Source organism: Eumetopias jubatus, unplaced genomic scaffold, assembly GCF_037043125.1.
Source record: "Eumetopias jubatus isolate StellerSeaLion01/CBP00866 unplaced genomic scaffold, mEumJub1_p1.0 scaffold_2, whole genome shotgun sequence".
Lineage (NCBI taxonomy): Eukaryota > Metazoa > Chordata > Mammalia > Carnivora > Otariidae > Eumetopias > Eumetopias jubatus.
The window spans coordinates 141,005,902-141,017,415 of NW_028274808.1; the positions used below are offsets into that span (position 1 = coordinate 141,005,902).

Below are 11,514 nucleotides of genomic sequence, written 5' to 3' on the forward strand. Positions count from 1 at the left end.
TCATTGCAAGGTGCAGTCAGCTGGGAGCTTAGCTGGCACTAGAACATCAAGATGATCTCTCTTTCTCAAGAGCCTCTCTCTACCTGGCCTCTCATCTTTCAGTAATCCAACCTGAGCTTCTTTCCAGCATGGCGGCTGGCCTCCAAGGATAAAAGGGAAGCTGCCAGTCTTCTTAAAGCATAGGGTTGGACATCACTGAACTTCTTCCACTGCACTTTAGTAAGCAAAAGCAGGCACAAGGCCAGCTGAAATTCAAGGTGAACAGACTCCACCTCTTGATGGGAAGAGCAGTGTATATGCACAGGGATGGGAAAACCCATTAGCTATTGGGAAACTATCTACCATACAACCTGACTTGCTAAACACAAGAACAGTAGGTTGTTGACCCATTTCTGGTACAAATAATTAGAAAAGCTCAGATCAAAAATGGCAAATGCAAAGTACATGGTCTTTGTTCATGTAAGAACCTGATAAAAATGGGTTGCCTAAATAAGCTGGCGATTTGTACACAGGGGAAGGTAGGAGGCAAGGGGGAGGAACACCATGGTAGAACCTAGTGTTGAAATAAAAAGAATTGAAAAGTCAAATCCTTGACAAAGAAAACAGTTTTGTCATAAGAAGTGTTCTGCAACTAATGCATCTATAGTTGACCTGAGTCTGGCGGGTGATTAAAACATGGTATTTGTCCAATCTCACTTCCTGAGGGTCAAATGGCTGAAGACCCAGGGACCAGGCAGTGATACTACAGCACGCAGAAAAACAGAAGCAACAGTGTGCCCGTTACATCCTAGGAAATGACTAAGATACTGTAGTGACCCTGCCAATAAAGAGAACAGGACTGAACCAAGCCAGCGGCAGAAAAGAGACAGAACAGACAGTATAAATGAAATCATATAAATGATAAATGGAAATGTCCAGTAAACATGTGGGAGGAGATGAGACCACGTTAAGTTTCCAACTTGAGTAGACAATACCTATTCACCAAGATAAACATACAGAAGAGCAGGTTTGGGAGGAATCAGAAACTTCCAAGTGGGGTAGCCAGTTGTGAAAAAACAAGTTGGGAGCTCAGTAAAGAGGTCTAGACCAAATAGGCTGAGAACCCTAAAAGGGAACAGATGAAACCATGTGTGCAGTTTCACACAGTAAGAGCATCTAGGAAGAAAAGCTATCAAATCCTGGAGGAACTGAAGAGGGTTTCAAGATTTGGAAAGCCACAAATAACTTTCACATCTCAACAAATCAGAATCTGCAAGCAGAATATACTACTATTTACACAAATGACTTAGTAAAAAGGGGAGGGTCATCCTCAAGCCAAGAGTCTCCGCTGGGAGGGTTAGGAAAACATGGCCATATCACTAAGGGAGAAGAGGTATTAGTATTACATGAAAACCACATTCAGCATATGATTTTCCAACCAACTAGAGAAAACAAAGGTCTACAAAAATCAAAAAGGGGGATCATATGCCCCCCTCGCCCAAAAACCCACCATGACTTGCAAAACAAGCCTAAGTCTTGGAAAAAGAGGTCCCATGAGCCAGAGGCTGGCAGGGTCAGTCATAGTACACTCCCTGGTTGTATTTGCCAAGCAACCTTCTCATAAGAATGTGGCCTGTCTGCAGAGAAATTGTATTGATCTTCAACCTGAGTATTCTGGTGTACTTGATACCTGTTGCCTTTCAGTATAAATAGGCATTCAGGTCAATACATCACTCTTTTGTTTCGCATGAGTCCACCCCAGAGAGAGGTCAATTCTCAAGTGACAGATTTGCTTTCAGTATCTCCACGGCTGAGGGCCAAACTGTGATGAAGAAATACTACCTAGGGGACTTCTGATAACCAGGTAGAGAGCTTACCTTGGAGGCACTCCAGCCTCACTTCAAGGCCTTCCTGCAAAAATACAGCAAGCGCTTTTTCTTTTGAACCAAAAAATTAAGAAACAATTACAAACAAGGAGTGTAATTCATTAATATTTTTATTTTGAGTTGCAATCTATTATTACTTCAAAAAGATCCACTTCAGAAAACATCCAATGGATGTTGACTTACCATTCAAAAAGTAAGTCATCAATGTATGATTTATAATACAGAATACACAATAAATTATATTTACATGCAATTACTAGACTACCACACACACAAGGTAAAAAAATACAGTATTTTTATGTACATTTTTTAAGATTTACATTTTCATATACAATTTATAAAGTTAAAAAAAATTCTCTGTACAAAATCTCATGTGTACAGAGTTTCTAAATCCCTATTCTTACGGCCGTACCACCACACAGATATGCTCCAAACTAGAATACTACAAACACTTTTTTTTTTAACTTCATGTTCAGTCTTGGCACCCATATACTAATATCATTATTTTTGAAATGTGAATTACAAAGGAAATAAACATAATCATGCAGACTTTTTGAATATAAGAAATAAAATATGCTACTAGATCAACATTTATCCATTCCACAGTTACCTAGTTCTCTTCAACTTCCTGCACTGCTTTCATACAGGTGCATGCATAACTAACAGATTATGGATTGTTTTAATAACATTAAAATAATACTATAGTCTGACAATACTTAGGTATTAAAAATGCAACTATCTAACAACCATAGCCTGTCGAGTATTTCTGCTTTAGCAGAAACTTCAATTAACACATTACATACTAAAATTCACAGAAATGTCAGTATTATAAGTTCTAAGTTTATAGAGTCTGCATCAGAGAGTAACTAATCATTTAAGAAACAACAAAACAAAAAGGTGTATGACAATGAAGAGTATATTCTCTGTTCTGAGACTGGAGAGTAGGGGAGATCTATGATAAACCATTAAAGGGTTATCCACGGTCCCTGCTAAGGAAGCACCTGTACACTCCCAATCTGTTTAAATAAAGACAGGTGAAGGCTTTATAAAAAGTTTAAGCTACACTATTCATCTTTAAAAATCTTCTTGAAAAGTAACAAATTGAAGGTATCAGCACCTTCCCTCCTCCCCCAAGTAGCTAAAGATCAATGAAAAAAATAAAGTGCCAATGTGTAAAACATTAATCGTTTAAGAGGCACTAACCCATTTGATGGCTTAGGATTAAATATGAAAATAGGCCAGATCTGATCTGAATAATAAATAGAAGGTAGGTATTCCAGTCTATGCAGTTTCTGCCTAGATGGGGGATGGACCAGAAAACTACCTACTCCCCCATTTATTGCTTTGAAACCTGTACACACACTTTATATTCTGACACAGACCAATTAGATTTCTAAGATGGAAAGCATAGTGTCTGTGCCACTTTGAAGTTGAAAAAGAAAGTGCACTCTTGATCACTGGAAGGAGAGCTGCTGAGACTCTCTTCACAACTCATATCTTCACAAGAGTCTTCACTAAAGGGAAGAAAAGAGACAAAGATTCCATTATTTAGAAAATAAGGTTTTAAAAGCCAAATAAAACTACTAAACAAGTATCTCCAGTCTCAGGATTTTTATATTCAAAATTTAAGATTTACAGAGACAAAATTTAACTTATAAGGATTTCCTAAAATGAATTGTAATTTATTGTAATTTCCTTAGAAAATACAGATTTTAAGAGATTTAGACAAATGACTATCTGCCAAACTATTATTCTTGTGCCAGTTAATAAATATCAGCAACTAACTGTACAATTCTAAGCATTTTAAATCCAGTAAGTGGAGACAAAGGACAACATATCTCCCATCACATAGTTTTGATGTCTTTCTTGCATTAATAATTGTATCCCTGACACTCTCAAACCAAGAAACCAGTAAGCTATAAAAATGAAACTTCTTGTTATCTCTAGAGCATGAAATAACCAAATTTGATAAAATTATTCCTTTTATGAACAAAAATTAACTCTGACCAAGACAATGGCATTTGACAAAATGGTAAAAATATCTAGAGAAGTCTAGAGACGTTGGTGGTGGTTCCCTTTATTTTCCAGTCATTTAACCCACAGCCTCTTCCTGAGGCACTGGATTAGGAATTCATACTAACCCTGAAAAGCTCAGAATGCCACTTCAGGTTTTGTTTGTTTTTAAACTAAACTGTATTTCAATGAGCAAGGAAGATGTGAAACAACCAGTTTTCAAAAAGGGAAGGAATGAAATAAGTCAGACAGGGGAAGGACAAACATTGTACGATCTCACTTACGTGTGGAATCTAAAAACGAGAAAAACAAAAACCAGAACTGCTAGATTCAGAGAACAGATTGGTGGTTGCCAGAGGAAGGGGATGAGAACAGGTGAAAGTCGTCAACAGGTACAAACTTCCAGTTACAAATCCTGGGGATGTAATATAGAGCATGTTTTGTTTTGTTTTGTTTTTAATAAAGAAAAAAAGGGGGGAATGTGGGGCATATACTTCTAAATCATCACCTACTTTAGTAAAACTACCTCTAGCTAATTTTCCCACCTGAAGAAATGATGCTATTGGAGTAGGGGCTTTCTCTAATACCCTGTAATATTCCCAGGTTCCATTTTGAGTATAAAACCAGTGTTACTTACTATGGGTAACTCTAATTAGTCAAGGAACCTGCTTACCTTTCACTTTCATCAAAACAACCCCCCTCTGGTATCGTTGGCAGCTCAGGAACACTGTAGTAGCTGTTGTGGAGGTTCTGGGCTGTGCGCCTTGAAACAATCCAAACCAATTTCTTAAGATCTGGTTTGCAACATTCAGGAGAAGAATATTCGGCTAGGCATTTAGAAACTAACTCCCTCCAATAAATGAACTCGGTGTCATTAACCTAGAAAAAATATTTTAATTAAGAGGTTAAATACCTTAGAATCACCCTATAATGCCTAAAATTTACTGAAGCCTGGCTCCCACCATCAGATATTATTTGATACGGGATGTGACCTGGGCATCAAGATTTCTTTAAAGCTCCGCAAGTGATTCTAATGAGCAGTCAAAATCTGGTAACCACTGGTTTAAAGGAGGAGCACTGTAGGTATAAATATTTTACAGAGAACCTAATAAAAATCTTTGCCTATTTTAAGAAAATACATTGACCTAAAAACATTAGGTTTGTTAACCAACCTATTAAGTATATTCTTTAATAGTCTCAATGAAAAGAATTTAACATAATTTAGGTTTCTATACCATAGCATTGTGCGGATTGCTAAAAGTATGCATTTACATTAAGACACCAGATGTATGCTAATGGAGAAGTTAGCAATATGACAGAAGAGGAATTTCTCCCAAAGAGCACAGTTCCTCCACCACTGAGGAGTGCCCCAGATTATTTCAATGAATAAATTTTCACTCAAGATATTTCCAGATGGGGAATCTGGGTGGCTCAGTTGGTTAAGCATCTGCTTTCCGCTCAGGTCACGATCGCAGGGTCCTGGGATGGAACCCTGCATGGCACTCCCTGATCAGTGGGGAGTCTGCTTCTCCCTCTCCCTCTGCCTGCCACTCCAATTGTGCTCTGTGTCAAATAAAATCTTTAAAAAAATATATTTCCAGATATTATAAAAGGTTTAAATTAAAACTAACAAATTCATGATTTAAACGAAAGCTAGAGGGGCGCCTGGGTGGCTCAGTCATTAAGCGTCTGCCTTCAGCTTGGGTCATGGTCCCAGGGTCCTGGGATCAAGCCCCGCATCGGGCTCCCTGCTCAACAGGAGGCCTGCTTCTCCCTCTCCCACTCCCCCTGCTTGTGTGCTCCCTCTCTCACTGTGTCTGTCAAATAAACAAAAATCTTTGAAATAAATAAATAAAAGCTACAAGTTATCTGCCAAAAACAAAATGCTTCACAATACTTTCATCACAAACAGAAAATTTTATATCATCTTTGTCTCCACTACCACCTAATTCAGCTACATCTTGACCCCCTTGTAATCTGGCAGTCCCGCTTCTCATTCTACGGACGCCTCCTTCTAGGTACCTAAAAACCTCCTTCAATTCTTTTTACACTGGGTCGTTCATCAAAATTCAGTACTCCTGACTTGCAATACTTCTTGAAAACCTTTTTCCAACCTGACAGTGCACTTGTCTCATGGACCCTCCTTCCCTTGCCTCCTAAGGGGGAAACCACCAACAATGAAAACCCAGAGTTTCAACTAACCCCTAAGCAAAGAACTCCCACAAGTTTCTTATGGTTTCTACTATTATTTCTTCATGAGAAATTTCAAATCTCAATCTCCAACTACAATTTATCTTCTGAATTTTTATTCCAGGCTGCCAAATATCTGCTAAATACCTACCCACCTGAAAGACCTACAAGAACCTAAAATCATACTTCTCCGGTCACAAATTAATTTCTCTCAAACTTCCCTTGATGATATCCAATATTCTCCCCATCATTAGGTTCAAATCTTGGCCATTTGTGACTCCTTGTCTCATTTCCATGCTTGGCTTCTAAAACTACTATTTGAGTTGGATATCCTTACTCCTGCTTGTGACTATCACCTAGACATTCTAACACTAAGCCTACATTAAATAATTCCCAAACCCTTCTAGTCCACCGGCTTCCTGACCACAAGCCTTTGCTACCCAAACTTTCATTGTCTAAGATTCTTTTGGTCCAACCAGTCAGAGTGCCTTTCACAGTCTACCCTACTTCTGTGCTAACGAAACGCCAAAGCACTCCCTATTAGTATTAACACCCCTTACTGAAAAACTTATTGGGCCGGCCAGACTAAGAGATTTAAAAAGAAAAACATGGCTAAGTTATTTTGGTAATGCTACTAATGGGATGATGATTCAGCCCTACAGATGTAATGGACTGCCATTAGCATATTTACTAAGTCTACTTCCTAGTATGTATTTTAGAACAATGTGCACGTAGCAATGTGGACCACTGTGTTACCAACTGGTGAGAATACCAGAGAAGGGACAAAACATCTGAACACAGAAGCTACGCTAAGTGATCAGGTTCCCCTTCTAGCTTAATACTGTCTGCGTCAAAGCTGCATTTTGAGAACCTGAACACTTGAGATACAAGAAAAAAGTATAAAAGTTAAAAGCCCCATAAATTATTACTTAATGTTTAAATTACTACAGGGGGAAAAAAATGAAACATTAGGAGAGAAATTTGCTTTAAAGAATAAGAACTGAAGATAATTTACCTTGGAATGTTTTTTAACAAGCAGAAGAATTTCCAGTAATTCAATGGATTTCAAAGTTTCTACTTCCAAATTGAGAAGGCACAAAGCTAACACAGATGGCTAAAAAAATAAATAAATAAATAAAAGTATTTTTTAAAAAATTCAAAATAGAAACAGTGAGACATATGTAAGCAAGCAATCAACTTACTTTTGCTTTTGAAAAGATAAGTCGGCAGTTGCAAGCTTTCAGCTGAGCTTCTAGTTTATCTAGACTAAGTATTTCTTTCCTACACAATGAAAACATAAGACAAAATATTTATTTATTAAACTTCCGAAGATTTAAATGATTTTATGAACTTGCTGCTGAAAACTCAAGTTGCAAATTTAGAGGAGTAAAAATATAAATTTCACTGGCATTGTAACGGTTAGCTACAGGGGTGCTAAAGTACAAAATTTTTATTTGTAATCCCACTGACCTTTCTGATGTATGACAAAGTACAATAGTATGGTATAAGTGCAAAAAGTTTAAGGCAGTAGTTGCTTCCAATTCATAGTGCAATTTTTCTGAAATTATTTTTTCCATCCGTTTTATGTCAGAAGCAGTACATTTACATTGACTAATCCGGATTACATCATGAGTGGATGGAATATTGCATTCTTCTTCAACTATTCTAGCAGCCAGCAAAAAACAACAGACTCCAATGCAAGACAAATGTTTAGGTTTCACCTGAAAAACAAAAGAACAAAGGCTTCTTCTAACAACTGTCACTCTGATTTAGCAAAGCAGGCACTTAAAAGATTATAATGATGTCCCTAACTCTTAAGACAGAACACAATCTAGCTGCTTCAAGTACTTACCCTCATTCACAATTATACTTAACCATTTTTACATTTTAAACTGAGCTAACTTCCCCTTAAAAAAAGCTTTTTAAGCATTTAAATTAAGTAATTTAAATGCAAATTCATAAGGTAGGTTTCTAACACTGAATCATACTTTGTGTTTCAAACATGAAATTCGTAACAGTACAGTCTCCCCCAAAATAAATTAAGCCTTTCAACACGGAGACAATATATACTTCTTTGGATATAAACATAATACATGCGACTTATTTTTTTATCTTCTTCTCTATTTATCTTTTTTTTTAATTTTTTTTTAAAGATTTTATTTATTTTTCAACAGAGAGAGAGAGAGACAGCGAGAGAGAGAACACAAGCAGGGGGAGCGGGAGAGGGAGAAGCAGGCTTCCCGCTGAGCAGGGAGCCCGATGCGGGACTCGATCCCAGGACCCTGGGATCATGACCTGAGCCGAAGGCAGACGCTTAACGACTGAGCCACCCAGGCGCCCTCTCTATTTATCTTTAAGTATCATCCCACATTTCAATGCAAATTTGCCCAAGAGAAATATTGCATCAGTTGTGCAGAGCAGAGCATATGTAAAAGCTGCCAAGGACAGATGGCTGCCTTTTTCTTTTCAGTGCCCTGAAAACTGACCCAGCAGCTGACAGCAATCCTATTGGCAGAAGAATCACCACATTTTTCTAACAGTTGCTGGTTAATAAGATACGGCTCCCTGCTATGAAAAGACTTCTCACAGGGAAGGCAGTTAGGTCACCTTTAATATACTGCTATACTTCCATTTGTCATGTTTCGTATTAAAAACAACTAAGCTCCAAGAGAAATGTGATGGGAGATAAAAATATGAAAACCTTATTTTGAGGACTGTACATGTATATAGGAAATACCTAAAAAACAGTGGTCTCCGTTTTGTCACATCTTCAAAAAGAAGGTATATAAACGGTAACAGCAAAACCTAACTTAAAATACAACACAGTTAATTCTGTAGTCTCTCACTCTGGCACTGAAAATCACAATTCCAATTAAAAATGTTTATATGTAGTGACATAATTACATTCACTTGTCAAACATTTACCTAACCCTTGTATGTTAGGCACTGTGCTGGGCACTAGGTTTAGAAATATAAAGATGCATATACAAAAATGATTACATACCTTCATAAGAGCCAAGAATCTATCTAAAATATTGACAGCCAGGACAAAAGTTTCAGTGCAAGATCCAAAAAAGTTGGTTAAACTCCTTAAATCTTCTACTTTGGCATTTCTCAATCTTGGACACAAAGTATTATCATCCTGCAATAAAAACCAAGAGCCAAAGTTATGACTTTTTTAGAACTAGATGGATAAATACACACAATTAGATTCAAATAAGGTAATTTTTTTTCTTAACCTTCAAGAATATGGGAGGAAAGAGTATTTAACTAATGATACACTTTTTCAGACACAAGACACAAATATATATATCATGGCTTTTTAAAAATATACGGCATAAAAGAGCTTCAGCAATCCAATATAAAGTGAACTGTTGTCACCCTTCCAGAGGGTTAGAGCAAATGTAATTCCCCTATAATGGAGACAGTTTGTTTTATTAAAAAAAAAACAAAAACACCAAAAATTCTACTGTAAAGTATTTCATGGGCAGAGGGTATTTCCACAGATGAATTACTCAGTTCCCAGGGAGTGTCCCACCCAGAAGCTGCAGGTTGGGGGTGCCACATTTGAAGAAACACTTCTCTAGAGTTAGTATCACTCTCATTCTTGCATAACCCTGTAAGATTTATCTTACTATTCTAGAAGACAAATTTTGGTCTTAAGAAACTTTGCAGCCTTTAATCTTGATTCAACTGGGGCGGGGGGGGGGGGGGGAGTCATCCTTCTCCAAGCCCTATCAGCTGCTTGAGCAAGAAGATATCTTTTCTGGGAGCTTACCTCCGGGGTAGCCTCGATCAAGCTTAGCCCTTTTTCTCGAGGTTGGAATCTCTGTTCCTGTTCTAGATAGAGGTTCAACAATCCGAAGAGCTGGACCCCTTCACGACCCGCCAAATATTCTGCCCCCAAATCCTTCATCTGCAGCAAAGACACCACGCAGTTAGAGGGTACCCTGGGGGAAAGGTTAACAGGGGGGAGTGGGCAGAAAAGAGCTAGTGCCAATACCTCCAGGGAGAGGCGCCCCAGCACACCCCGGCGGGCAGCGGGTGAGGGCATCGGTCACGTCCTCCAGAAGCCCAACGCAATCCTCCCCCACCTCCAGGGAGGTGTGGCAGGAGGAGGGGCCGCGGTCTGGTCCGCCGGCCAGCGCTCCGTCAGACCCGCCGGCCCCGGCCTCTTGGCCGTTTCAGAAAGAGGAAACTGGCCCGGGGCGGCGGTGTCCGGACAGCCGCCCCACCTGAAGCCCTGTGGGGAGGGGCTTCTCCCCGCAGAAAGCTCCCGGGGCAGCTACGGCAGTGGGTCTTGGGGTGGGCGCTTCGCACAATAGGGGGGAGGGGAGAGAAAGTCTCGCGACTGAACAAAGAACCGGAGGGAGGAGACTCCCGAGCCCCGCCTCTCCCGGGGAGCCCAGCTCCAGAAGCCCCTTTCGCTGGAGTCCAGCCCCCAAGCCTTTCCCATCCGCTACCGCAGAGCCTACTCCGGAACCACCCGAGTGGCAAGACCGTGATCCGAGAGAGCAGTAGGGTGGCGTGGCCCATCAGTCGGGGGGACAGACGTTCGGCCCACCCCGTGCCCGGACAACACCCGTCCATCCACTGAGGCCCAGGTTCCTCAAACTGTGCTGAGCCCCGGGGCTGTCAATCCAGGAAGCACCACCCCAGCGAGCCCCCGTGACAAAATGGGGGGGGGGGTGCAACCAAAGAATTGTCTTCAGCCTCCTCGACTCTACTCCTACCTCCAACATTTTTCCACGTCCAGTGCCCACTCCCCCGTCTGAGGGTAGGACCGGAGTCGCTCCCGGGGCTGAGGAATGGGTACTCCGACACCACCAACCCCCACCAAGTCCCAGCCACGAACAAAGAAACCCCGCGATCCCCCGCGAGCCCACTCACCGTGCCGGAGACGCGCCTCCACCAGCCTGCGGCGTCACGGTCCAGGGAAGACTGGGCGCGGCGGGGACGTCCGAACCCGTCTCCGGAGGTCAGGGACCCGCCGCCTCAGCGGTGCCCCCGGACAGGCATCGGACCCTCCCCCCCCGCCACCGCCTCCTCGCCCTCACAACCCGAGCTTCATCCCGCTCCCTGTGCGCCCACCCTCCAGCTGGGGCGCAGCGCCGGCCCCTCAAACCCTGCCCCTCTGCCGGCACCGCTGCCTCCACAGCGGAGGCCGAAGCAAACCCCTTGTTTTTGTTTTTGAGTTTTCGACGCCCCCAAGGGGGCGGGGCACGTGACTCCCCGCGGAGGGATCCTCGGCTTCCGCAAAAGACTTTGAAAAAGAGTCCCGCCCCTATACTACTGTCCCCAGCCGTATTTGTGCCCTCCTCCCCTCGCCTTTGCTTTGCCGAGCCACTCCTCCCTCTCGGTCTCAGGCGGAGGGTGGAATCTAAGAGTCGGCTTTCTCCGATTGACCCTGAAGGGGAAAGGAAAAGGAGTGAATACGTTTGAGAGG

At 41.4% G+C, this 11,514-nt stretch overlaps 1 protein-coding gene across 2 annotated transcripts; it reads right to left on the reverse strand.

Moving 5' to 3' along the window:
• Positions 1 to 1,957: 1,957 nt before the first annotated feature.
• On the reverse strand, positions 1,958 to 11,276 carry CCNG2 (cyclin G2). Of its 2 annotated transcripts, XM_028100694.2 has the most exons (9): positions 10,959 to 11,276; positions 9,847 to 9,984; positions 9,073 to 9,210; positions 7,539 to 7,789; positions 7,271 to 7,349; positions 7,084 to 7,182; positions 4,552 to 4,757; positions 4,163 to 4,293; positions 3,291 to 3,379 (listed from the first exon to the last, which is right to left on the reverse strand). In XM_028100694.2, exons 2-8 carry the CDS (start codon positions 9,982 to 9,984, stop codon positions 4,209 to 4,211), a joined length of 996 nt encoding a protein of 331 aa, XP_027956495.1. In that variant the 5' UTR covers positions 10,959 to 11,276; the 3' UTR covers positions 3,291 to 3,379; positions 4,163 to 4,208. The 2 variants fall into 2 exon arrangements, with proteins under 2 accessions (XP_027956494.1, XP_027956495.1); XM_028100693.2 differs by lacking the exon at positions 4,163 to 4,293 and having other exon boundaries at positions 1,958 to 3,379; positions 10,959 to 11,274.
• Between the last annotated feature and the right edge of the window lie 238 nt (positions 11,277 to 11,514).

What these genes read in the sequence shown, in the direction of transcription:
- CCNG2 (XM_028100693.2), bottom strand. Translation starts at nt 9,984, where the DNA reads ATGAAGGATTTGGGGGCAGAATATTTGGCGGGTCGTGAAGGGGTCCAG. An exon ending in GATTCTTGGCTCTTATGAAG is followed by an intron (nt 7,790 to 9,072) that starts GTATGTAATCAT and finishes TTTGTTTTTCAG; the next exon opens with GTGAAACCTAAACATTTGTC. An exon ending in TGTTTTGATGAAAGTGAAAG is followed by an intron (nt 3,380 to 4,551) that starts GTAAGCAGGTTC and finishes TCTTCCCTTTAG; the next exon opens with TGAAGACTCTTGTGAAGATA.